The 24,027-nt window shown below is 33.4% G+C and overlaps 2 protein-coding genes across 5 annotated transcripts in view; both read left to right on the top strand.

Moving 5' to 3' along the window:
- The window catches only part of slc4a4b (solute carrier family 4 member 4b), a 63,714-nt gene extending 60,823 nt beyond the window's left edge, over positions 1-2,891 (top strand). For 2 of the 3 annotated variants that reach the window (XM_051093145.1, XM_051093143.1), the window contains one exon: positions 196-2,891. The gene's annotated coding sequence lies outside the window, so the exon portion shown is untranslated. The remainder of the gene's footprint in view (positions 1-195) is intronic. The other variant, XM_051093144.1, reaches the window with a different exon arrangement.
- Positions 2,892-8,976: 6,085 nt separating this feature from the next.
- On the top strand, positions 8,977-23,494 carry fpgs (folylpolyglutamate synthase). 2 transcript variants are annotated; one of them, XM_051093651.1, is made up of 15 exons: positions 8,977-9,541; positions 11,780-11,908; positions 13,663-13,716; positions 13,802-13,866; positions 14,269-14,383; positions 15,708-15,785; positions 15,949-16,010; positions 17,494-17,596; positions 17,681-17,758; positions 17,843-17,984; positions 18,057-18,152; positions 19,609-19,759; positions 20,105-20,180; positions 20,259-20,325; positions 21,792-23,494. In XM_051093651.1, exons 1-15 carry the CDS (start codon positions 9,395-9,397, stop codon positions 22,166-22,168), a joined length of 1,740 nt encoding a protein of 579 aa, XP_050949608.1. In that variant the 5' UTR covers positions 8,977-9,394; the 3' UTR covers positions 22,169-23,494. The 2 variants fall into 2 exon arrangements, with proteins under 2 accessions (XP_050949608.1, XP_050949609.1); XM_051093652.1 differs by lacking the exon at positions 8,977-9,541 and having other exon boundaries at positions 11,586-11,908; positions 17,843-17,990.
- The last annotated feature ends 533 nt before the right edge of the window (positions 23,495-24,027 follow it).

The following is a 24,027-nucleotide window of genomic DNA, read 5'->3' as shown; positions in this document are numbered from 1 at the left end:
TAGCATGAATTCCATGCTGGCTCAGGCTGGTTTATGGTGGCTAGTGCTGGTCAAGCTGGTGGAACCATGTTACTTTAGTCTTAATTTTGGTAAAATCACTGAAATGCGTTGACAACAAATCAGTTAGCATTAAAATGCATGTTTATGAGCTGTTTTTATAATCATATCTAACAGCTCTCTTTCGCTTTTTCCTAGTCAGGATTTAAACCCCTTTAAGAAGATGGTGCCTCAGATCAGAATCGATTTGGACCCTGACAACAACAAATTCTTCTGGAAAACTCCAGCCTCTGAAACATCCCTTTAAACACTCCTGAAAACACTTCATACACACTTTTAGATTCAGATGGTAGTTTGGTCATTCAGCTAAACAAAAAACTTTGCTAGAATGTTTCTGTTTAAAGTCCATGAAAAGGACAAATGGCATTACACTACAACCAATAGCTGCACAAACAAACTCTTTACCAAAGAGTCTTTTTTTAAAACTTTATTGAATTTTTTAGCTCCTTCTGAGCTACCGTTTTGGTAGCATTACTGTTGGAAAGCTGGAAAAAAAAGTATTTTTGCTATCGATTTGTTTTTAGGTTCTGGGTCCAGACTGAGTTTTTCCAATCATTCTTAAACTTTTATAACCATAATATTTTAGTAAACAAAAAATATAACAGAATGATGTCATAATCAGTCTTAATAACATAGAGTCCAGGTTGTATAAAACAAATTTACAGTTTGAGTTTTCTTTCGGCCAAATAACTGCACTTGATTTGAATGAGCACATTAGATCAAATCTCCTAAAAATATCAATGAACAAATTCTGTTTGTCTATGAAAGCCACAGGAGGAAAAAAAGGTAATTGCGAAGTGTATTTCACAATTCTTTGTCTTTTATTCTGATATTTAAACTCAGAATCCGACTTTATTTTATATCTCACAAAAAAAATTTAGAATTGTGAGATTTAAACTCAGAATTCAGAGTAAAAAAAAATCTGAATTGTGAGATTTAAACTTATTTGACTTATAAAATTTGTGAGAAAATTTATTTAGAATTTATTTAGAAAATTTATATAGAAAAAAATAGAGAATTGTGAGATTTAAACCTGGAATAGCAAGACAAAAATTAAGAATTGTTAGATTTAAACTCATAGAAAAAAAGAATTTTGAGATTTATACTCAATTCAGAGGAAAGAAAATCAGAATAGTGAAATTTAAACTTAGAATTGTGAGAAAAAATAAAGAATTGTAAGATTTAAACTGAGAATTCAGAGAAAAAAAAACTGAATTGGGAGATTTAAACTGAGAATTTTGAGAGAAAGAAACAGAATAGTGCGATTTAAACTAAGAATTCCGAGGGGGAAAAATATCTGATTTGTGAAATTTAAACTGAGAATTCCGAGAGAAAAAAAAAGAATTGTAAGATTTAAATTTAGAATTCCGAGGGGGAAAAAACTGAATTGTGAGATTTAAATTTGGAATTGCAAAAAAAATAAAGAAAGAATTGTGAGATTTTAACTTAGAATTCAGAGGGGGAAAAAATTACTTGTGAGATTTAAACTTGGAATTGCAAGAAAAAATAAAGAATTGTGAAATTTAAAGTCAGAATTAACAGAAACAGAATTGTTAGATTTGGAAAAAAATCTGAATTGTGAGATTTAAACTCAGAATTGAGAGAAAAAAGTCAGAATTGTGAGATAAAAGGCCACAATTACCTTTTTTATTTTATTCCATGGTGTAAATGGGCTTCCATAGTTTTCTTTGATACTTTTAGTATTTTTTTTTTTTTTTTTTTTTTTTTTTTGAAACTCGAACCTTTAGTCTTTTAAAAGTGTATTTAAGCATATTTTATTACTAAACCACAATGGTAGCCGTAACTATTTATCCCAATATGGGAAACTGCAGTTTTAAAGACAAAAATCGTTCCTGTTCTTAACACTTAAAAAAAAAAGTGGGAAACACTCTATGAAAATTATTTTCTAGTTCTACCTCTTAATAATGGACTGTAGGTGCAGGCACTCTGTGTTTGAGTGAAGCATTTCTCTATGCAGTATGTAACGGATGTCAACGGCTATATTGAAGTCACGTGACTGGAAGAGCGGGAACAGCGCTGGATGCCTCTCGACTACGAAATTCCCTCTGCCCTATTGTGAACTCCGGATCAGTTTTGCTCGTAAATGACAATCCATAACAGGGCAGATACTTTCAATGTGATTGCGTTCGATGTATTTACTATGAAGCAGTTGATTTATGGTGATTTTATTATCTGGATATTTTTATTGTACTTTTTTTTTAAAGAAGTAACGTTAATGATGTAGATAGCGACGTCTTTTATACTGAGATGAAACGTTGAGAGGTGTGAAGACTTAATGATTTAATGTGGAACAGCTGCACCAAGTGACAGCAGTATGCAAATTTCCTTGTTTTTGTGTGTGTGGGAACTTAAATGCTGCCATTACGACAGATCATTTTCTCTTACATTCAGTACAAGGGTATTTCAGTCATCAAATCTGGTGTAGAGTATATTTTAAACATTATATATGTAACTCCACAGTCGTTAAAACTTGAATATAGAGACACAAGACAGTGTTTGTACATAGATCTGTTCATCATCTTCATCTCTGATCAATAATGTCTTCCATTTCTTTTGATTGTATCAAATTGCCTGTGCATTTTCAAGGACTGAAGTGTTTTAGCCAGATGCATATTTAGAGCAAGATGATGTTTTTTAAAACCTGTTGAGATGTATTTATTGTCCTCTTCTCTTCTGGAAGCTGTCTTACTCTCTCTGTCTGATTATAAGTGAAGCTACAGGCAATAATGAGATTAACAGTTGATCGCTGTTCTGTAAAAGGGAATCACCCTGTAGCACTGTGAGGCGATGGGCAAATTAAAGCAATTATTAAACACTGTTCTGGTGGTGTGATGCTTTCAGATGTGCTTTTGTATGTTGGATGTGTTTTTCACTACACATAAATGACGTAAATACGCTATTTTTGTATGATTTTAAAACCATAAACGTGGTGCACAAATGCTAGTCTGAGTAGCGTCGAATTTCTGTCAGGAATGAAAACGAAGGACTGACCTACAGCGCATTCACTGGTACTTTTTTTGTAAGATTTATTTTGGCGTTTTTATGCCTTTATTTAGATATGACAGTGTAGCTTGACAAGAAGCAAAGTGGGAGCGAGAGAAGGGGGCGGGATCGGGAAAGGTCCACAAGCCGGGATTCGAACTCGGGACGCCCGCAGCGCAACGGCGTTCTATGTTGGCTCGCTAACCACCAGACTACTGGAAAAACCTTTTCTGGACAAAAACTCCATAAAACACTTATGAAAGTTGTACATTTTGACAATTACTATTTGTAAGACCTTTATACAGTGTGCGCCATTGTAAAGACTGTTTTAAATCGTTTTTCGCCCGTGATAAATTCGCCTGTGGGCGAAACATCCGGTTCATTAGGAATAGTTATGGGTTGTTCTTTTAAACAAATCTTTATTGTGACTCGGGAAAAACGAGTCTTCCGGTTTTTGGAGTCGTTCGTTCATCTTATGGGGCTGTCATGTGATGAACGAACCACTGGAGCCCGAAAACTTGTCAAATAAGAGGTGAGGTGAGTTAATCATAGACTAAAGACCCAGGTAAACAATGAAATAATCTTTTCTGTTTCTTATAGTAGAGTGATCAACGTTTGTGTAAGCAGTAGATGTGTTAGGGAAGTAACACGTAACATTTTTATTATATTTTGCTAAAATGAACGAAATGACTCGAAAAAAAGATTCGTTCATTTTGCTGAACGAGACTCAAAGGTCCGAGTCGGTAAAATGATCTGAACTTCCCATCACTAATTAGCAAGAATGACAACGTGCAGTAAATGTAAAACAGTTTGCACTACAAACCAGTCTGTTTATAATTACTAAATTAAAATAATATGGTAAGCCACACCAATTTTGCAATACCAAATAGCAAAACGATGTTTTGTACAGCTAAAAATAGCTGGATGCGGACGAGACCGGAAGCCAGACCCATAAAAATATATACCCTGGTGAAAAAAACAGCATATGCTGGTAGGTATGTTTTGATGCTGGTTTAAGCTGGTCCTTTGCTGGTTCATGCTGGTCCTTGACCAGCAACATGACCAGCAAAAACCAGCAAAGGACCAGCTTAAACCAGCATCAAAACCTACCTAACCAGCATTCCAGCATCAAAACATACCTACCAGCATATGCTGGTTTTTTCACCAGGGTAAAATGGCCACGTCTGCTCTTATAGTAAAAATAAGGTGGATAGATTATAAATTTTTATGAATGCATTTAGTTTAAAAACACTTATCACCTACTAATACCTAAAGGAAAAACGTAACCTATTCTCCTTCTGAGGTCAAAGTACTGCAGGCCAAAGCCAAACGGCTCAAGGTAACAGAACCTGAAATGGGAATCTGGGTCTAATCTGGATAAAAGGCCAGAGACATCGTGTTCTAGTCCTTGTAATCTCTCACCTTCAAGTCATTCCTCAGAGCTGAAATGATCTCCTTCACTGCCTGTCCGAATCCAACATAACAATATTCTCATTTCTTACACTTCCCTGACCAAATCTTGACATCTAGCCTCCTCTTAATCGCTTTCACGCACATGTTTCACTGAGATAAACCGTGTTTACATGCGGGAGAATGACTAGTCATTATCTAAATTGCTCAGTAAAACCGCACAAGCATCTTCCAAGGTGATAACCAGAGCTGAAACTCGCATGTTTTCCATTTCGGTAATTCGGGATCTCATCACGGGAATGGATTTAGCACGTAATGAAGCTAAAAGTATCGTCACACCGGACGAAATGTCATCACATGCTTGGACAGCTTTAATACGGAGTCGTTAGTGGTTACTTTGATCATCTTCAGATATGTGGCCTTTCTCACGAATTTCACCTTTCCTGTCGTGAGCTGGACGGAGCAGCTGCCCTGCACGTCTGCTCTATTAACCCATGGGTCACTTTATGCCAATGAAACCTTAAAATATGAGAGTTTTTATGTTGGATCAATTATAGAGATATTCTTCACTCCACATAATTGACATAAAGACACTCTACTGTGTATTACACTACCAGCCAAAAGTTTTTGAACAGTAAGATTTTAAGTTTTTTAAAGAAGTCTCTTCTGCTTACCAAGCCCGCATTTATTTGATCCGATGTATAGCAAAAACAGTAAAATTTTGAAATATTTTTACTATTTAAAATAACTGATTTCTATTTAAATATATTTTAAAATGTAATTTATTCCTGTGATCAAAGCTAAATTTTCATCATCATTATTCCAGTCTAATTCTGCTGATTTTTTGTTCAAGAAACATTTATTATTATTATTATTATAATTATTATTATCATCATTAATATTTAAAACAGTTGAGTACTTTTTTTTTTCAAGATGCTTTGATAAATAAAAAGATCCGAAGGTCAGCATTTATCTGAAATAAAAAAAGCCTTTGTAACATTATACATTACTCTTGGAGTCAATATTTATTTATTTATTTATTTATTTATTTATTGGAAAGAAGTTATAGAAATTAATACTTTTATTTAGCAAGGATGCTTTAAATTGTTTAAAAGTGATGGCTGTTACAAAAGATAAATAAATCTATAAATATCTATTTCAGATGCTGTTCTTCTGAACTTTCTCATGATTTCTGAATTATCATGTGATTAAAGTAATGATTCAAAACTTTCAGATTTGAAATCACAGGAATAAATTATATTTAAAAACACATATTTAAATAGAAAACAGTTATTTTATATAGTAAAAATATTTTAAAATTGTACGGTTTTTGCTTGTATTTATTTGGATCAAATAAATGCAGACTTGGTGAGCAGAAGAGATTTCTTTAAAAAACATTAAAAATCTTACTGTTCAAAAACTTTTGACTGGTAGTGTATATAGGACATAAACATAGGACATTTATGGCTTTAGAAATTTATATAAATATATTTTCCTTCCATTTACCAACCAGTTGTTGACCACTAAGCCACAACACCCCTTGATACTAATTTTTATGTAGTTTCTGATTAATCAGTTGTTGTTTTTTTTTAGCAAATTAAAAGTGAGACAATAATATTTTATTACCTTTATATTGAACTTTTATTACTAACACCATTAATAGACTTTACAAAACAGTACTGTAGCTTTATAGCATGGTTAAACATATGCAACATATTTTTTTCACTAACTTACCAAAATTAATTTAACCAATTTCAACCTTATTTTTAAAGTTATGTGACATTTAATGCTATATTTTAGGTCAGTTTAAAATACAGTACCTAACTGAAGCTGAAATGACCTGAACAGTCAATTTGATTATACTTTAAAATCTAAGGCAGCAATTGATTATTATTACTTACTGATAATTAAGGCTATTTAAACACAGTTTTGCAGCTTTGAATACAATTACTAATAAAGTCGATGAACCCACCATAATTAGCAATGTCATTAAACTGTTCTAAATTAATTTCACAAACAGTTAAGAATCATTTTAAAAACATGTTTGAATATGAATCCTTGGAAATAAATATATTTCTGTAGTAAATACGACAGCCAATCCTCTGTCTTCTTGCGACCTCTACTGGGCATTTTGCAAAACAGCAGGAGAGACTGCCAATCCTGCTTCAAACATGGTATTCAGTTTTAGTTAACTAACTAGTTTAAATTTTTGTTCTAAATTAGAAATATATAGAATTACATCTCCAGAAGCAAAGCCCACTCTTACAGGATAGAGAAAAGTGGATAAATGGTAACAAATCACGTTTTTTCATTAAATGGGTGAATCAAAATATTTTTTTTGTTTTTGATTTATTCAACGCTTATGGGGACCTTCTTTCCTTTCCTGATTTTGTGTCATTAAAAGGTGCAACAATCTCAGTAAAAGATTTTAATAAGGTGATTAAAAGTATACCTGTCAGTTTGAAAACTTTGTTTAAAGCTCATTTATGTTATGGCTGTATAAACAATCATTTTCCTACACTTGCATTCAATGGAGTTCATGTATTAGATAAAAAATGCAATAACATTTTTATCAGAAACGCTCTTTCTTCAACTCCAGGATGTCCCTCAAAAGCACAATCTAAATGGAGAATATGTTTTCCGGACTCTGATTTGAAAAACTTACGGACCTCTCCTCACAGTCTTTTTATTCCAAGTAAAATTAAAGAACTCCATTTCAAAATTGTTCATGGATACTACCCTTGTAATCTATTCTTGAGCAGGTTCTCTGAAAATATATCTTCTTTGTGTTCATTTTGTAACACTGATGAAGAATTTACATCTGTTTTTTCATTGCCCATTCTCAAAGTCTTTTTGGTCAAGAGTTACCATATTAATTTCTTTTTGTTGTAACAAAATGATAGAAATGACAGAACTTATCATTTTTTTGTCTGACTTTCATTCTAAAGACAGTAATCTTGTCCATACTGTATTATTGCTTTGTCTTCCGGGTAAATTTCACCTTCATAAAGCCAGAACTATTCATTGTAAACCTAACTTTAAATTGTTTTCATCTGATTTAAAGTCTTTGCCTCTTTTAACAATGTGTCCAAACCATTGAACTCAAAGGGTTCTAAAACTTGTAAAATACTTGAGTCAGTTGTACAACATATTTGATTTTTTTTGTTTTTTAATATCTGTATGCCCCGTGTTACATCTTCATTATTGTAATATTTTAATTTGCAATTAAAAAAAAACAAAAACCGGTGGATAAACCTCAATCAAACTTGATATCTGAGCCCAGGGACGTTTCTAGGATTGTAAAACATCTGGGGCTGATGTCAAAACATCAGGGGCTAGTGGTGTTGGGTGGGAGCTCACATAAGATTTTGTTGAACCTGGATGGGGTCCGGGGGGCATTAAACTGGGTTTTAAAGACCTTGTCACGCTATGAACAATAGTAAATAGTAATCACTGCAAATAGCAAACATATCAAAGCACTGTAACAAAATTTTACAAAAATATGTTAGACAAATAAAATAATAAATTTGAAGATGTATTCTTAACTGTAGCAAATATATAGTTGCATGCAAAAATAGGGCCCTATTTTTTTTCCTATTTGTTTTTTTTTTTTATTCCGTTTTCTGTTTTAATTTTTCTGGACTTCTTTTTAATGGTTAAATTTAATTTTATTAATCAAAATGTAATTAATCATGTGTAATTAATTAAAACCATGAATCTTATAAAATTTACCGTCAATTTATCAAAAGTTAAGAAAAATTACATGTTTAGGACCCCATGAAATGTTTTATTTTTTCCTCAACTTACGTTTTATTATTACCAAATATGTTTTAGCATGTCTGTTTATTTGAATGCATAAAAACAACTGTTATTTATTTTTACAATAGCCTTATGGAATTCTGTGTTGTGTATTTTTCTGGTTATTAAATGGAGGTATAAAATATTAAATAAATTGATCTTCTAATGAAAATGATTTTATTTTTGGCAAATAAAGGGGATTTACTATTTTTAAAACACGGAAAAAAATATTATGTGAAAAAATTGTATAAATATTAATTAATTAATTAATTAATTAATAGTAGTAGTAGTAGCAGGCACGTACATTATACTGAATATTTAATGAAGGTAAACCGAACTTTTACTTTGACGGGTTGCTGTGAATACCTGTAAATTTCTGTGTGTATATTTGACGCTTGTTTTACTCAAATGAAACAGTGAAATGCTCATGAAGTGACTCTCAGAGCAGTTCTGGAGATGTTGTTAATGTATTTATGTCCTCATCAGTATTACAAGTAAAGAAACCGCGCGTCCGCCCCGTTCATTCCTAAAAAGACACGCAGAACATTCGGGGCTGAAGTAAAACATTAGCCCTAGCGACGCCCCTGTCTGAGCCCTACTTTGATTTATATGACAACCCTTATAAATTACGCTTTTTAATCCAGTAGGTGGCGTTGCTGCGTCGTTAAAATTAGGAGCGCGCATGCGCAGTACAATGTGTGCGCTGGCTGTTGAAGACAGCTGACACGTGAGAAGCGTTTCAGCAGCACTGCATGGCAACCCAGAGAAATCCAGTTTTTTAACATGCACCTGTGCAGCGCGACGCATTTCTCTGAGCTCATGAACACGCAACCTGGTTAAAACAGGAAGTCTGCTGTGCTCTGAATCGACAGCGAACTGGAAATGTTACGAAGACTCAACAACCCGCTTTCTGCAGCCTCTTGACTTGTAAACCGCCTTCATCGAATCACAAATCGACACTCTTTATTTAAATCGAATGCACTAAATTGTCACTTGCACTGGCAGTAGTAAACAGTAGTGAAATCCGTATGGCGAGCAAAGAGGAGGCGTGGCATGACGCTAGAGTTCCATATTGACAGGAAAACTCCCCAAATTTGGAGCTGCTTCCTGTAGTCTCCGGGTCACCATGCTGCGTCTGTTCCGCGTGCTGGAGCGTTTACGCGCGTGTACCGAGGTCCCCGCGCGTAACCGACACTGGACCAAAATCGCCGAACTGTCAGTGAGATTCTCCAGTACCAAAGCGGCTCCGCGGTTCCGAAGAATGGACTATCAGGTAAAGCACTCTTGAGTCCATATGTTTACGTATGTTTGTTAATTATTAACAATGAATGGTAAACTTGTGCAATTTTGTTTTGGACTTGTGCTGGAAGTTTTATTTTGGGGCTCCGTTGAAATAACGCCGTTAATTCAACGCACGTGTCTGATTCATAAGTGACGGCTGTTACATCAGCCGTTAGAGTTTAAAGTCAAAGAGCGGCAAATTTTTCCGCGAAGTGTGCGTTCCGTTGAGGTCAGCGCATATAAGTATGGCAAGCCGAACAAAGTTAGCCATAACAAACTTTTAAATGTTATTACCATTTATTTATGAGATACTACGTGTTTTTTTTATTCTAGTCATTTTTTTAAGTAGTTACAAGCTGCTGCTGATAACAAACTGTATATTTTTACCAATAACAAATTAATAGAAAGTTGCCGCGGTTTATATGTTAGCAAAGAATTGCTAGTATGTAATGAGTAATTGTGTAAAAACGTCACAGCTGGATTATTTAATGGTTATTATAAAGTATTAAGATAGAAATAGATGTTTGATAGTTGAAGCAGTAGCTGTCAAAACAGCTTGCCATATATTCTGCATACTTTCATAAAGGCCATGTGCTCAGGCAGCCATAACTGACGATTATATACCAGTGTGAGTCTAGAAGGTAATAATTTCATTCATTATTAAGCTTGTTGTGACACTTATGTTTATGTTTATTAGATAATTAGGTGACAGTTGATACAGTAGAGGTAAAATCTGACCAAGTATTATTAGTTGGTGTCATAAACGATTTATTGACATTTGGAATATTGACAAAATGCAGAAATTATTTCTTAAATACATATTTTGTATTTAATATACAGTACCAGTCAGTTTTTTAACAGTAAGATTTTTAATGTTTTTTTTTTTTTTTTATATATATACAGAAGTCTCTTCTGTTCACTGAGGCTGCATTTATTTGATCTGAATATAGTAAAAACAGTAAAAATGTGAAATATTTTGACTTTAAAATAACTGCTTTCTAGTTGAATATCTTTTAAAGTATAATTTATTTCTGTGATTTCAAAGCTGAATTTTTAGCATCATTACAGTTACATGATCCTTCAGAAATCATTCTAATGTTCTGATTTGCTGCTCAAAAAACATTTATTATTATTATGTTGAAAACAGCTGAGGAGAATTTTTTTCAGGTTTCTTTAATGAATAAAAAGTTTAAAAGAACAGCATTTATCTGAAATAGAAATATTTTGTAACATTATAAATGTTTATCATCACTCAATTGAAGCATCCTTGCTTAATAAAAGTATTAATTTCTATAATTTCTTTCCTTCGAAAAAGCTTTTTATTTGAGATAAATGCTGATCTTTGGATCTTTATATTCATTAAAGAATGCTGAAAAAAATGTACTCAACTGTTCAAATTTTGTTAATAATAAAAAAGTGTCATTAGAATTTCTGAAGGATCATGTGACACTGAAGACTGGAGTAATGATGCTAAAAATTAGCTTTGATCACAGGAATAAATTACATTTTAAAATATATTAAAATAGAAAGCAGTTATTTTAAATAGTAAAAATATTTCACAATATTACTGCTTTTGCTGCATTTTAAATCAAATAAATGCAGGCTTGGGGAGCAGAAAACATTAAAAAACTTCTGACTGGTAGTGTATATAGAATAGTAGAAGTTTTTTTTAAAGAGCATAATGGAAGTATTTTAATATTCACATTTATTAAACTACTTGCATATCTTAGATTCAAAAATGTATTTTTTTTTTCTGAGATTTCCTCAGATTTGTCATGGTCAGGACTAGATTTGCCTCATCTTACTTGACTAGTCACGCAAGTTCTGTTTCGTTAATAAGTGATTGTCAATATGCATGTGCAAATCACTTTTACAACCAACCAAAACATTCAGCAATAACACGTATTTAGTTTTCATTTACCAGGTGTAATGAAATTGTACTACATAAACCAAATATTCTGGCTAAACATTGACTAATTATTATGAAAGAGTTCAGAAGTTCATTTTTTTTTGGTAAAGAAAGAGTAAAGCCTCAGTTTGTAGAGGCTAAAGTCTCATTTGGACTTCAGGCTATTCTCTGAATATCAACTCCAGCGCTTATATTGCGAGATAAATCTGCGTTGGATGTAAACATGAGCGTTTCACAAGCTCCAGAGCTGGTTGTCTCGCTCCATTGGATGGTGTTTGAAATGGCATGAGACTCAGCTGTAGCGTTATGAATGTCTTCCAGGATGCGATTTGCACCCTTAACACCCTCCAGACGAACGCCAGCGCTCTGGAGCAGGTGAAGAGAGAGAGAGGTCATCCTCAGCTCCAGCTGCAGGCCATGAGAGGCTTCCTCCAGCGTGCAGGACTCAAGGTATTAAAAACTGCTACACAACACTGAAATACTCATGATTGGAGTGACTAAAACCATTAAATTACAGTATGTGTCATTGTATGTCACGTTAACTGCATTGCTCAAATGATAGACCGTTAATTATGTCAGTCAATCAGCCATTATTTGACAGCTTTGATATCAGTCTCAGCCAATAACCATTTATCCTTGCCTGATAAAGAAATTTGTTTGATAGCTTAGTGAGCGGATAGTGCACATATATACACACAATTTCAATTTTCATTTTTTTTTTTTTTCATTAAGTAAAAAAAAAAAAAAAATGTAAAAATGATTTGAATTTTTGAACGTCAGTGTCATAAAGTAGTTAAATTTCATTGTTTGTGCATGCATTTCTAAGTAAAATGCTTTAGCATTTTAAAATAAGCCTGTGGTACTGCCTATTTTAGGATGATTTCAGTAAATACTTTCCAAATGAAAGGAACTTTTAGTTTTGTTTCATTGTTTGCTTTTATTTGCAACTTCAAAATCTGTATTTCATTTACTTGATGTTTTTGTAAAATTTGAACTGACGTACATCAAATTTTGTGCCTACATTTTGGATAATTAAATACTTAACAAAAAAGTGCTTAATTTTGTTGATTTTTTTTGTTTGTTTTTTTTTTTTTTTGCAATTTGACAGACACAAAACATAAGATTTTTAACAATCAAAAATACTCATTTTTTTTCATTATTTGGTTTTTGTTTTGCAATTTGACAGACACAAAACAATATTTTTAACAAATAAAAAGTACTTCCTTTGGTTTAATTTTTTTTTTTGCCATTTGACAGACACAAAACCATTTAACAAACGAAAAGTACTTAAATTTGTTTATTTATTTCCTTTTTTTGCAATTTGACTGACACAAAACTAAAGATTTTTAACAAATCAAAAGTATCTAATTTTGTTTCATTATTTGCTTTTTTGTTTTGCAATTTGACAGACACAAAACAAGATTTTTAATGAATGTAAAGTACTTAAATTATTTCCTTTTTTGCAGTTTGACTGACACGAAACTAAACATTTTCAACAAATCAAAAATACTTTTTTTCATTATTTGGTTTTTGTTTTGCAATTTGACAGACAAAATTATTTTTAACAAATGAAAAAAGTACTTAAATTTGTTTCATTATTTCCTTTTATTTTTTGCAATTTGACAGACACAAAACAATATTTTTAACAAATGAAAAGTCTTAAATTTGTTTAATTTGTTAAATTATTTCCCTTTTTTGCAATTTGACGCAAAATTAAAGTTTTTTAACAAATGAAAAGAAATAATGAAACAAAATGAAGTGAAGTTTTTTTTAATTGTAATTTGCAGTTTGACAGACACAAAACAAAAGATTTTTAACAAAAAGTACTTAATTTTGTTTCATTATTGCCTTATTTTTTGCTATTTGACAGGCACAAAACAAAAGATTTTTAACAAATGAACAGTCTAGGCGTTTCAAATGATTTAACAATTAAGTTAAAAACAAAACACTCAAAATATAATAAATTAGAAATGATTAAAAGTGTATAGCTTTTGTAACTTATAAAACATATTTAAAGCCATTATAAATAGTCAGTATACGCTTAACTGTGAGTGCAACCAAAAACAGCTAAACTGTACTTTGCATCGTGAAAACAGGTTCTTCCTCGTCTCAACTTGTTAAAACGCGTTCACATCCGTATTTTAATTAAAATAAAAGTTTTGTAAATAACCATTCAAAATGCACTATGTTCTGTTTGTCCTCAGGTAGAAGAACTTGATCGTCTCAATATTATTCACGTAACTGGAACAAAAGGAAAGGTAAACCTGTTCGCTGTGCAATTAAGCGCTCAATCAAGTTATAAAAGTGAATGAAATACTTAAATTATCGTTTAATTTTTTCCAGGGTTCAACATGTGCCTTTACAGAACAGATTTTGAGAAACTATGGCTTGCGGACTGGATTCTACAGGTATTATAATTAGTCAAAACAATTCGGGTGTTTGGATATAAACTGTGTTTATAGTCATTCCTTGGTTGTAGGAGCGGCAGGGTTTTTAAATCAGTCTTGCGTAACTGTTTATTCATGCATTCACATACATGTGAGTTCTGAACTTTGCTTCATCTGTCCACTCAGATAAACCAGCTCTCTGATGTGTTGCGTTAGTATTACCATGCAAATGATGTAATCATTCTGTCCCAGGTTTTCTTGAACTTTAACTCAAGCTTAATGATTTACATAATCATTGACCATTGTTCACAGCAAGACCTTTTAGGGTTTAAACAAACATTGTAGTAAAATCTTTACATTTACCATGTTATCTTTATTGTATAGCTTGATTTGTGTGTTGTTTGTTTTCTGTGTTGTCTTTAGTTCACCTCATTTGGTACAAGTGAGAGAGCGAATCAGAATCAACGGGCAGCCAATAGGAAAAGAGCTTTTCACCAAATACTTCTGGCAGGTGTATTGTCGACTGGAGGAGACAAAGGTGAGACGGATGGTATTTTTAAGTCAGTATACTCGGTCACTACTCAAACGCCTTCCCAAGCTGTTTATATACCAGATAGGGTTGCTCATTTTAACTAGTTAACTGATAAATGGCAGAAAGAATTTCAACTGATTAATACAATCAGTTAAACGGTTTAAAATGTGATTTATCAAAATATTTTAAAATGTTTGCTGGATGGTTAAAATAAAATTGTTTTTGACAGAAACAGACCTGATGCTGATGCGAAATGTTTACAAGAGCTATAAACATAGGATAGGCTATTCACAATCGCTTTATTTATTTCTTTTTTCCTTCTAACAGTGGAAATGACTCCTAGTTATACAAATAATCAAATACAACTTCGTGCTTTTGTAAAATAAAGAAAAATATGCCGCTTTCAGCCATCTTCCTTTCACGCAGCACAAAAATGAACCAAAACTCTTCATACTAGCTGCTTGTTGCACACTTTTTTCTTTCTATTTGTTGACTAATTAATACAATCAGTTAAACGGTTTAAAAGGTAATAATTTTTTTTCATTGATTTATCAACCAAAAATTAAAACATTTGCTGGATGGTTAAAATAAAATAACATTTTATTTTTGAGAAAACAGAAAGATAAATCGCGTAAAGTTAGGCCTATTATGTTAAGTCGCATTTTATTTTTACATTCAAAAACAGACCTGATGGCAACGTGAAATTTAGGCTAATGTGAAACTGAAACTAACGTTGGGTCTCTCAAATGACCCAAACCCAAATGTTTCTATTTTCAAGATGTATTTGAATGCCAAAATATAATTTATTATGTAAAACTGGTTTTGTACTTCACTCGCATTCGCAATATCCACAATAAAACAAATTGTTTGGCATAATATCACGGCAGTATGTTAATAACGATTAAGCATTTTGATTTTGTAACAACTTTGTGCTTTTGTAAAATAAAGAAAAAATATGATGCCACTTTCAGCCATCTTCCTTTCGCACATGTACAAATTTTTTTCATGCATTTGTGTACTTGTGAGGAAGTCTTGAGTTTTAATGCTTTAATTCCTGTTAAAAGAAGTGCGTGTTTCCTGCTGGCTGCTCTACCACACGTGCTTCTGTTCCATGTTAATTGTGTTAAGTGTAAACGCAAGGCGTCTGGTCATGTAATTGCATAATCGCAACAGCATGTCAATCATGTGAGGATGGAAACAGTACTGTTTGTTCAGACACCAGATCCTAAAATATCTGCATGCATGCATCTTCATAAATGGAAATGTGCAGCCATTATATGTGATATTCAAAGCTATAAAAGATCTTTTTTGTCGTATTATGTGTTTTCAGGATGCTCATGGCGGCAGCATGCCTGCTTATTTCCGCTTTCTTACCATCTTGGCCTTCCATGTCTTTCTGCAGGAGAAGGTGAGTAACATTACTAATGGGTTTTACCTGAGTATTAATCATATTATTGCAACAGTTGAACCTGTAATAAAACCTACTTATGTTTGTCTCCAAGATCATTTATACTTTATTATACTTTTTGCTTTATTATAAACCTTGACCAAATGTCTCTGCCTCTGTTCAGGTTGATTTGGCCGTCATTGAGGTTGGGATTGGTGGAGCATATGACTGCACCAATATTATCAGGTATCGCAGCACTATTCGGCCTTGGGATTCTGAGTTTTTACTGTCTCCCTCCCATCTGCTTCAGTGTAGCGTGTCTAATACTCTCTTTGTGCCACATTATTCTAGTGTGACCTCCATTTAATCTCCATTCGTCTGGCTTTTCATAATTCAAGCGTGACACATTCCTCTCGTATCAGCCAATCACTGATCAGCATTCTTCATGAGTCATGATCCTGATTGACTAGATGAACCAATCAATGGTCATGAAAATCAAGAAATCATCTCATTCTGCATTTTATTTGATCTCATGCTAAATAAGAGCCAATAATGACAACCTTATTTTTATTCAAAAACACATTTACTAGTTTAGTTGCATGCATCACTTGCTCGCCAATCTGTCCTCTGTAGTGAATGGGTGCTGTCGAAATGAGAGTTTGAACAGCTGATTAAAACATCACAATAATCCACAAGTAATCCACACCACTCTAGTCCATCAGTTAACATCTTGTGAAGTGAAAAGTTGTGTGTTGGTAAGAAACAAATCCATCATTAAGGAATTTTTAACTTCATCTTTTCTGAATAAGGTGAGAAATATGCACAGATCAAGCACAATTTCAACCGAAAACACTCCAAACCAGTTATAAACAAATTATGTGGGTGGATTTAGATGTAGGAGGACAACAGAAGATGGACTTATTATGGATTATGGACTGGTATTTTGGCCACACTCAGTTTCAGAACGGTTTAAATTTAAAAATGTCTTAAAGATGGATTCATTTCTTAAAAACACCCAGATTATCCCATTACAAGGTGTTAATCGATGGATTGGAGTGGTGTGGTTTACTTGTGGATTATTGTGACGTTTTTATCAGCTGTTTGGACTTTCATTCTGACGGCACCCATTCACTGCAGAGGATACAGTGAAAAGCAAGTGATGCAATGCTACAATTTTCCAAATCTGATAAAGAAACAAACTCATCTACTAAGTTCTCTTTCATTTCATGTCCTTGAACTGTCAAATGCACACAAGGTTATGTTAAAAACACACAGAAATTACAAAAACAGTGGGTTATGTCTGTGAAGGTAAACAGCTGTGAAAGACATTGCATGTTTATATTTGATCTGTGTGGCATCAGCGTAATATACAGTAAATAAATCTATAAATCCAGTGCTAATAGTGTTCTGTGCTCATCTGTGCAGCCAACGACAGAACAGTTATGCCAAACCAAAATTTATGCCATGGTGTTAGAACTGGTACACTGTTGTTGCTTGCAAAAGCAAAATGACACAGCTGTAGGTAGATGTCACAAAGGCAGCGAAATCTGACACACTCATTTTTTTACATGCTTGCAGAAAAAGGCTTACCAAAACAAAGTTACTGGGTTGTCCTTTATCACTTTTTCTGGGTTGGTAGAGCACTTGGGACCTGATTATAGCACTTAAACATGGAAAAATCATGAAAATCTGATATGTCACTTTTAATTTATTGAAATGTTTTTCCTAGGCGTCCTTGGGTGTGTGGCATCTCCTCTTTGGGGATAGATCACACCAGCATACTAGGAGACACCATTGAGAAAATTGCCTGGCAGAAAGGAGGGATTTTTAAGGTGAATATTTGTGGGTGTTGTGTGAAAAAGAATTCAAAATGTTCCATGTTTTCAGAAAGTTTTCAGTGAATGTGTTTTGTGCAGCCAGGAGTTCCTGCGTTCACAGTCAAACAGCCTGATGGGCCGATGAAGGTGCTTCAAGAACGAGCAGAAGAAACTGGGGTAAGAACTACAGACATGCTCTTCAAATACACAATTCAGAATGCAGTTAATGTGCTCACACTGATCTGTATTTCTCTCTCTCAGTGTTCGTTGTCGGTGTGTCCTGATCTGGAGGAGTATGAGAGCGAAGGTTCACTCAGGTTGGGTCTAGCTGGTCAACATCAGCACAGTAATGCTTCTCTGGCTTTACAGCTCTCACACACCTGGCTGCAGAGACATTTCCTGTGTGTGTGTGTGTGTGTGTGTTTCTGACTGTTTGTTGGTTAGTTCACAGATCTCGGTTTGTGTTTTTAATGAGCTGTTTGTTCCTCAGATCCTGCATCATCATCTCCGGTAGAGTTCAGCAGTGTGAGTCCAGCTCCAGCCTTCCAGCCCAGTCCTGTAATGATCAAAGGTCTGGAAAAACACACTATACAACTCAGTTAAAATCTCGGTTGTGAAACCTAGTGAACTGCATTGATGTCTGCTGCCTACATACAGTTGTGGTCAAAAGTATACATACACCTTGCAGAATCTGCAAAATGTTAATTATTTTAGCAAAATAAGAGGGATCATACAAAATGCATGTTATTTTTTATTTAGTACTGACCTGAATAAGATATTTACATATAGATGTTTACATATAGTCCACAAGAGAAAATAATAGTCGAATTTATAAAAATGACCCCGTTCAAAAGTTTACATATGCTTGATTCACAGCTGTGTTTTTTTGTTTAGTGATAGCTGTGAGTTTCTTGTTTGTCTTGAACAGTTAAACTGCCCACTGTTCTTCAGAAAAATCCTTCAGGTCCTACAAAATCTTTGGTTTTTCAGCATTTTTGTGTATTTGAAACCTTTACAACAATGACTGTATGATTTTGAGATCCATCTTTTCACACTGAGGACAACTGAGGGACTCGTATGCAACTATTACAGAAGGTTCAAACACTCACTGATGCTCCAGAAGGAAAAACGGTGCATTAAGAGCCGGGGGGTGAAAACTTTTGAATTTGAAGCAAAGGGTGAATTTAACTTATTTTGTCTTTTGGGAAACATGTTAGTATCTTCTGTCGCTTCTAAAGGGCAGTACTAAATGAAAAAAAAAAAAATTATATTTAGACAAAATAAGAAAAATGTACACACCTTTATTCTGTTCAAAAGTTTTCACCCCCCAGCTCTTAATGCATGTTTTTTTCCGTCTGAAGTATCAGTGAGCATTTGAACCTTCTGTAATAGTTGCATATGAGTTCTCAGTTGTCCTCAGTGTGAAAAGATGGATCTCAAAATCATACAATCATTGTTGGAAAGGGTTCAAATACACAAAAATGCTGAAAAACCAAATAATTTGTGGGACTTGAAGGATTTTTAACTGTTCAAGACAAACAAGGAACTCATGAACAACTATCACTAAACAAAAAAACACATCTGTGGATCATTTAGGTAACAACAGAGTTTTAAGAATCAAGTGTATGTAAACTTTTGAACGGGGTCATTTTTAAAAATTCAACTATTATTTTCTCTTGTGGAATTTTTGTGGACATCCTATGTGAAACCTCTTATTCATGTCAGTACTAAATTAAAAATAACATGCATTTGTGTGATCCCTTTTTTTTTGGTAAAATAATTAACATTTTGCAGATTCTGCAAGGCGTATGTAAACTTTTGACCTCAGCTGCAGACAGCCTGCATAAGCAGCAACAATTAAAGTTGATCCTTTTTTTTGCTACTTTTGAGATATCAACCTCCAGCCTTTTTAAAACTTGTCCTGATATTGAATCACTACTGTTACAAAATCACTAAATGGCAAATGTCTTGGAAAGGTCATAGTGCACTTAGTAATGTTAGTTAATATTTATATGATGTTTTCACAGGTCTTGCAGAGACTGAGTGGCCTGGCCGCAATCAGACACTAAAACATGGTCCTGTGATGTATTTCCTGGATGGAGCTCATACCACACGCAGCATGCAGGCCTGTGTCCGCTGGTTCAATGATGTCACACCACAACATGAGAGAAACGCAGGGTGAGAAGGACTTCTTTTGTCTGAGTAAAAAAGGAGCATGAGTGGCCCAGACAGATAGTAAGGACATTGATGAAATGGTTTTGAATGTTTTGAATCTACGAGAATACTTTGTGCACAAATAAAAACAAAAATAACAACTTTATTCAACAATTTTGTCTCTTCTGTGTGTCTTTGAGGTGTGATGTGATCAAAGACGCTATAGAGAAGAAGTTGTTGAATAAAGTCGTTATTTTTGTTTTTGTTGCTGTCTATGCAGGAGTCAGTGGAGCCAAACAGTGGTTCTCAAATTGCATCTATCAGCAGACAGTGGTAATTTTTGTTGTTTATTGTTCTTTGTGTTTGTAGTGGTTCAGTGGTGAGGGTCCTCTTATTCAACGCTACGGGAGAGAGAGACTGTGCTGCTATGCTCAAACTGCTCGTAGTGAGTTATCATTTCACACTTTTTAATCATGATTTTTGTTTGCGTGTTATGTATGCTAATGCTTTCTTTTTATTTTAGCCCTGTCATTTTGATTTTGCCGTGTTCTGTCCGAACATCACGGAGGCCATAGCCACCTGTAATGCAGGTAAGAGACGCTTCCAGACACCATCCTGTGTAAGAGATCCAGACGCAGAAGATGATTTGAGATCTAGTCAATCAAAGAGAGGTGATGATAGATGTTTAAAGTGGTTCAGGACTAGATTCATTGTTAAAAAGTGATTTAACAACATTTTTGGCATGAACTGAACTTTTAGCATGAAGATTGATGAAGGCTGAAGGATATTGATAATAGTGAGCAACAAAATGATTTTGCCTTTTTAGATGTTTTAGCCAAAACATACAGCAGAGTCAGAGAATCCTTTAATATAATATAAAATGGATATTATTTGGATGTAATTTATTAGACGTAATTCAAGTTATGTATTGAATTGCATTATTATAAATTACATTTTTTTTTTTTTAAGAAGTCTCTACTGCTCACCAAGCCTGTATTTATTTGATCCAGAGTACAGCAAAAACAGTAAAATTCTGTAATATTTTTATTTAAAATAACAGTTTTCTATTTAAATATTTTTTTTTAAATATAATTTATTTTCAAAGCTGAATTTTTAGCATCATTACTCCAGTCACATGACTCTTCAAAAATCATTCTATTGCTGATTTGCTGCTCAAAAAACGTTTGTTTTTATTATGTTGAAAGCAGCCAAGTAGAATTTTTTTTTTTTTTTTTTTTTTTCAGGTTTTTGATTAATAGAACATACAGAAGAAAAGCATTTATCTGAAATAGAAATATTTTGTAACATTATAAATGTCTTTATTATCACTTTCGATTAATTTAAAGCATCCTTGCTAAATAAAAGTATTAATTTCTATAATTTCTTTCCCAAAAAAAAAAAAAAATTATACTGACTCCAAGCTTGTGAATGGTAGTGTATAATGTTACAAAAGCTTTTTATTTCAGATTCAACAAAGAATCCTAAAAACTGTTTTAAATATTGATAATGATAATAATAATAATAATAATAAGGATGATAAATGTTTCCTGAACAGCAAATCAACATATTAAAATGATTTCTGAAGGATCATGTCACACTGAAGACTGGAATAATTATGCTAAAAATTCGGGTTTGATCACAGGAATAAATTACATTTTAAAATATATTCATATTGAAAATAGTTATTTTACATAGTAAAAATATTTTACAATTTTACTGTTTTTGCTGTACTTCAGATCAAATAAATGCAGGCTTGGTGAGCAAAAGAGACTTTCGTTAAAGTAAAATAAAAAACATCAAAAATCGTACTGTTCAAAAACTTGACTGGTAGTGTATATCCAATATTTGTGAGCATTTTCTTCTTAGACTATTAGTTTTTCACCACACAAAATGTTAACATCAGACTATTTGAATTTACTCTCTTGTGCTGTTATTGTGAGTTTTAATGAGATTCGTGATAGTTTTACATGGATTAAATCACAAGATTTTATTTTGGTTAGTGTGCTGTATTAAAAAGTATTTATTTGCCAATGCAGTGACATACTCTGTCCTTTAGACCAACAGAACTTTAACGTTTCTGTGGAGAACATGCTCACACGATGCCTGGACAACCAGCAGAGCTGGCGCGTTCTGAATGGCCAGGCGGAGAAGCCAGAGGCGGAACTTCTGATCGGAGGCGGTTTGCCATTGGTTGCGGAACGCCACAGTGACACGCTGGTGTTCCCCTGCATCCTCAGCGCCCTGCAGTGGATCAGTCAAGGAAGAGACTCGGTTCTGTCAGACCCAAACAAATGCATCATACCCGTTAAACCAAGCATAAGCGCGAAAGCTGCGCCACTACGAGAAGCTGTAAACATACACGTCCTCATCACAGGTAGTTTACACCTGGTGGGAGGGGCTTTGAAACACTTGGACCCTGCTTTAAACTCATAATGGACATATGCATGTGTCTGCAGTGCCAGACATACAGCCAAACACAGGAAGTGCGCCACCTAGTGCCTGAACCTTCAGTCCTGGTACTTGTAGGAGTAGCTCACCCACAAATTAAAATGTGCTGAAAGTTTACTCACCCTCAGAACATCCAAGATGTAGATGAGTTTGTTTATGCATCAGATTTGCAGAAATGTAGCATTGCATCACTTGCTCACCAGTGGATCCTCTGCAGTGAATGGGTGCCGTCAGAATGAAAGTCCAAACATCTGATAAAAACATCACACAAGTAATCCAAGATTACACACAAGATTACTTGTGGATTATTGTGATGTTTTTATAAGTTGTTTGGACTCTCATTCTGACGGCACCCATTCACTGCAGAGGATCCGTTGGTGAGCAAGTGATGCAATGCTACATTTCTGCAAATCTGATGAAGAAACAAATTAATCTACATCTTGGATGACCTGATGATGACTATATTATCAGCAAATTTAACAGTTCAGTCTTAAAAGATTCACTGCAAATCATGGTTGCAATCTTTTTTTCTAGTATCCATGCATTTTACATCCTGAAGAAGCATTGGACCAGTTCATCGGTTTATGTAAAATAGCACATAAATCCAAATCTACTTGAGCTCTTTATGTTTACTTTATTGGGATACTTTAATTTGAAGTACTTAAAGTGCATTCATTTCATTGATTTGTGTAAGCTTCTTTATTGCACACTACAATTTTGATGTTTTTAAACCGGATTTTTCATTCATGACATTGAAAGTCAGGTTGCCTGATCATCAGTATTTGTTTTTTTATTGCACCAAAATAACTGTGCCATATATAAAACACTGTTCTCTAATAATGTAATATTAATGTGTGATTTCTAACACAGGTTAGCATTCATAAGTGGATGCAAAATGATATTCGAAGCATGTTCGAAACACTGTGGTGCCCACATCCGTTCATAGTGAATAAAAATGTTCAATGTATTGTTCGTGTGTATATACATTAGAGGACTGGAGGTGTATAAAAATAGTCAAATATGACTTTTTGTTTAGAATATTAATGTAATTTAATTTTTTGTAGCATTTTATGTGCTGTAGTTTACAGAAGAGTGTGTAGTCTAGATACAAACTATTATTTTCAAAATTGTTTTGGGATAATTTTGTTAGATATGAAAGATTGGATAATTATTATAACAAAATGTGGCTAAATATTAGTTTTGATCAATAAAGATTATACCACTCTTGTCTTAAAGTGCCATGGGGTGCTATTAAAAATCTCTGAGTACTGTACATACCAGATGGAAAATGAATAAAAATTTAAAACAAAAGATGATTGTGTCTGTAATTCATATTACATGTGACCCTGGTCCACAAAACTAGTCATAAGGGTCAGTTTTATTGAAATTGAGATTTATACATCATATGAAAGCTGAATAAATATGCTTCCCATTGATGTATGGTTTGTTAGGATATGATAGGATTTGGTTAAATGCAACTATTTGAAAATCTGATGGTGCAAAATAATCAAAATATTGAGAAAATCACCTTTAAAGTTGTCCAAATGAAGTTCTTAGCAATGCATATTATTAATCAAAACTGAAGTTTAGATATATTTACCAAATATCTTTAATGGAATATGATCTTTACTTAATATCCTAATGATTTTTGGGATAAAAGAAAAATACTATGTATTTTTGGCTATTGCTACTTTTGACTGTTTTGTGGTCCAAGGTCACATATATAATATTATTTTTATAATGTAATACAATAATGTAATATAACACAATTTTGTATTTAATTTTTGTTTACTTATTTTTTGCTACATATAACGTTGTATCACATTAAATTTCGATTTACCAAA

This window comes from Labeo rohita, chromosome 21 (assembly GCF_022985175.1).
Source record: "Labeo rohita strain BAU-BD-2019 chromosome 21, IGBB_LRoh.1.0, whole genome shotgun sequence".
NCBI classification, from domain to species: Eukaryota; Metazoa; Chordata; class Actinopteri; order Cypriniformes; family Cyprinidae; genus Labeo; species Labeo rohita.
Note: the sequence above shows the minus strand (reverse complement) of the source record. Positions and strands in the feature narration are given on the sequence as shown.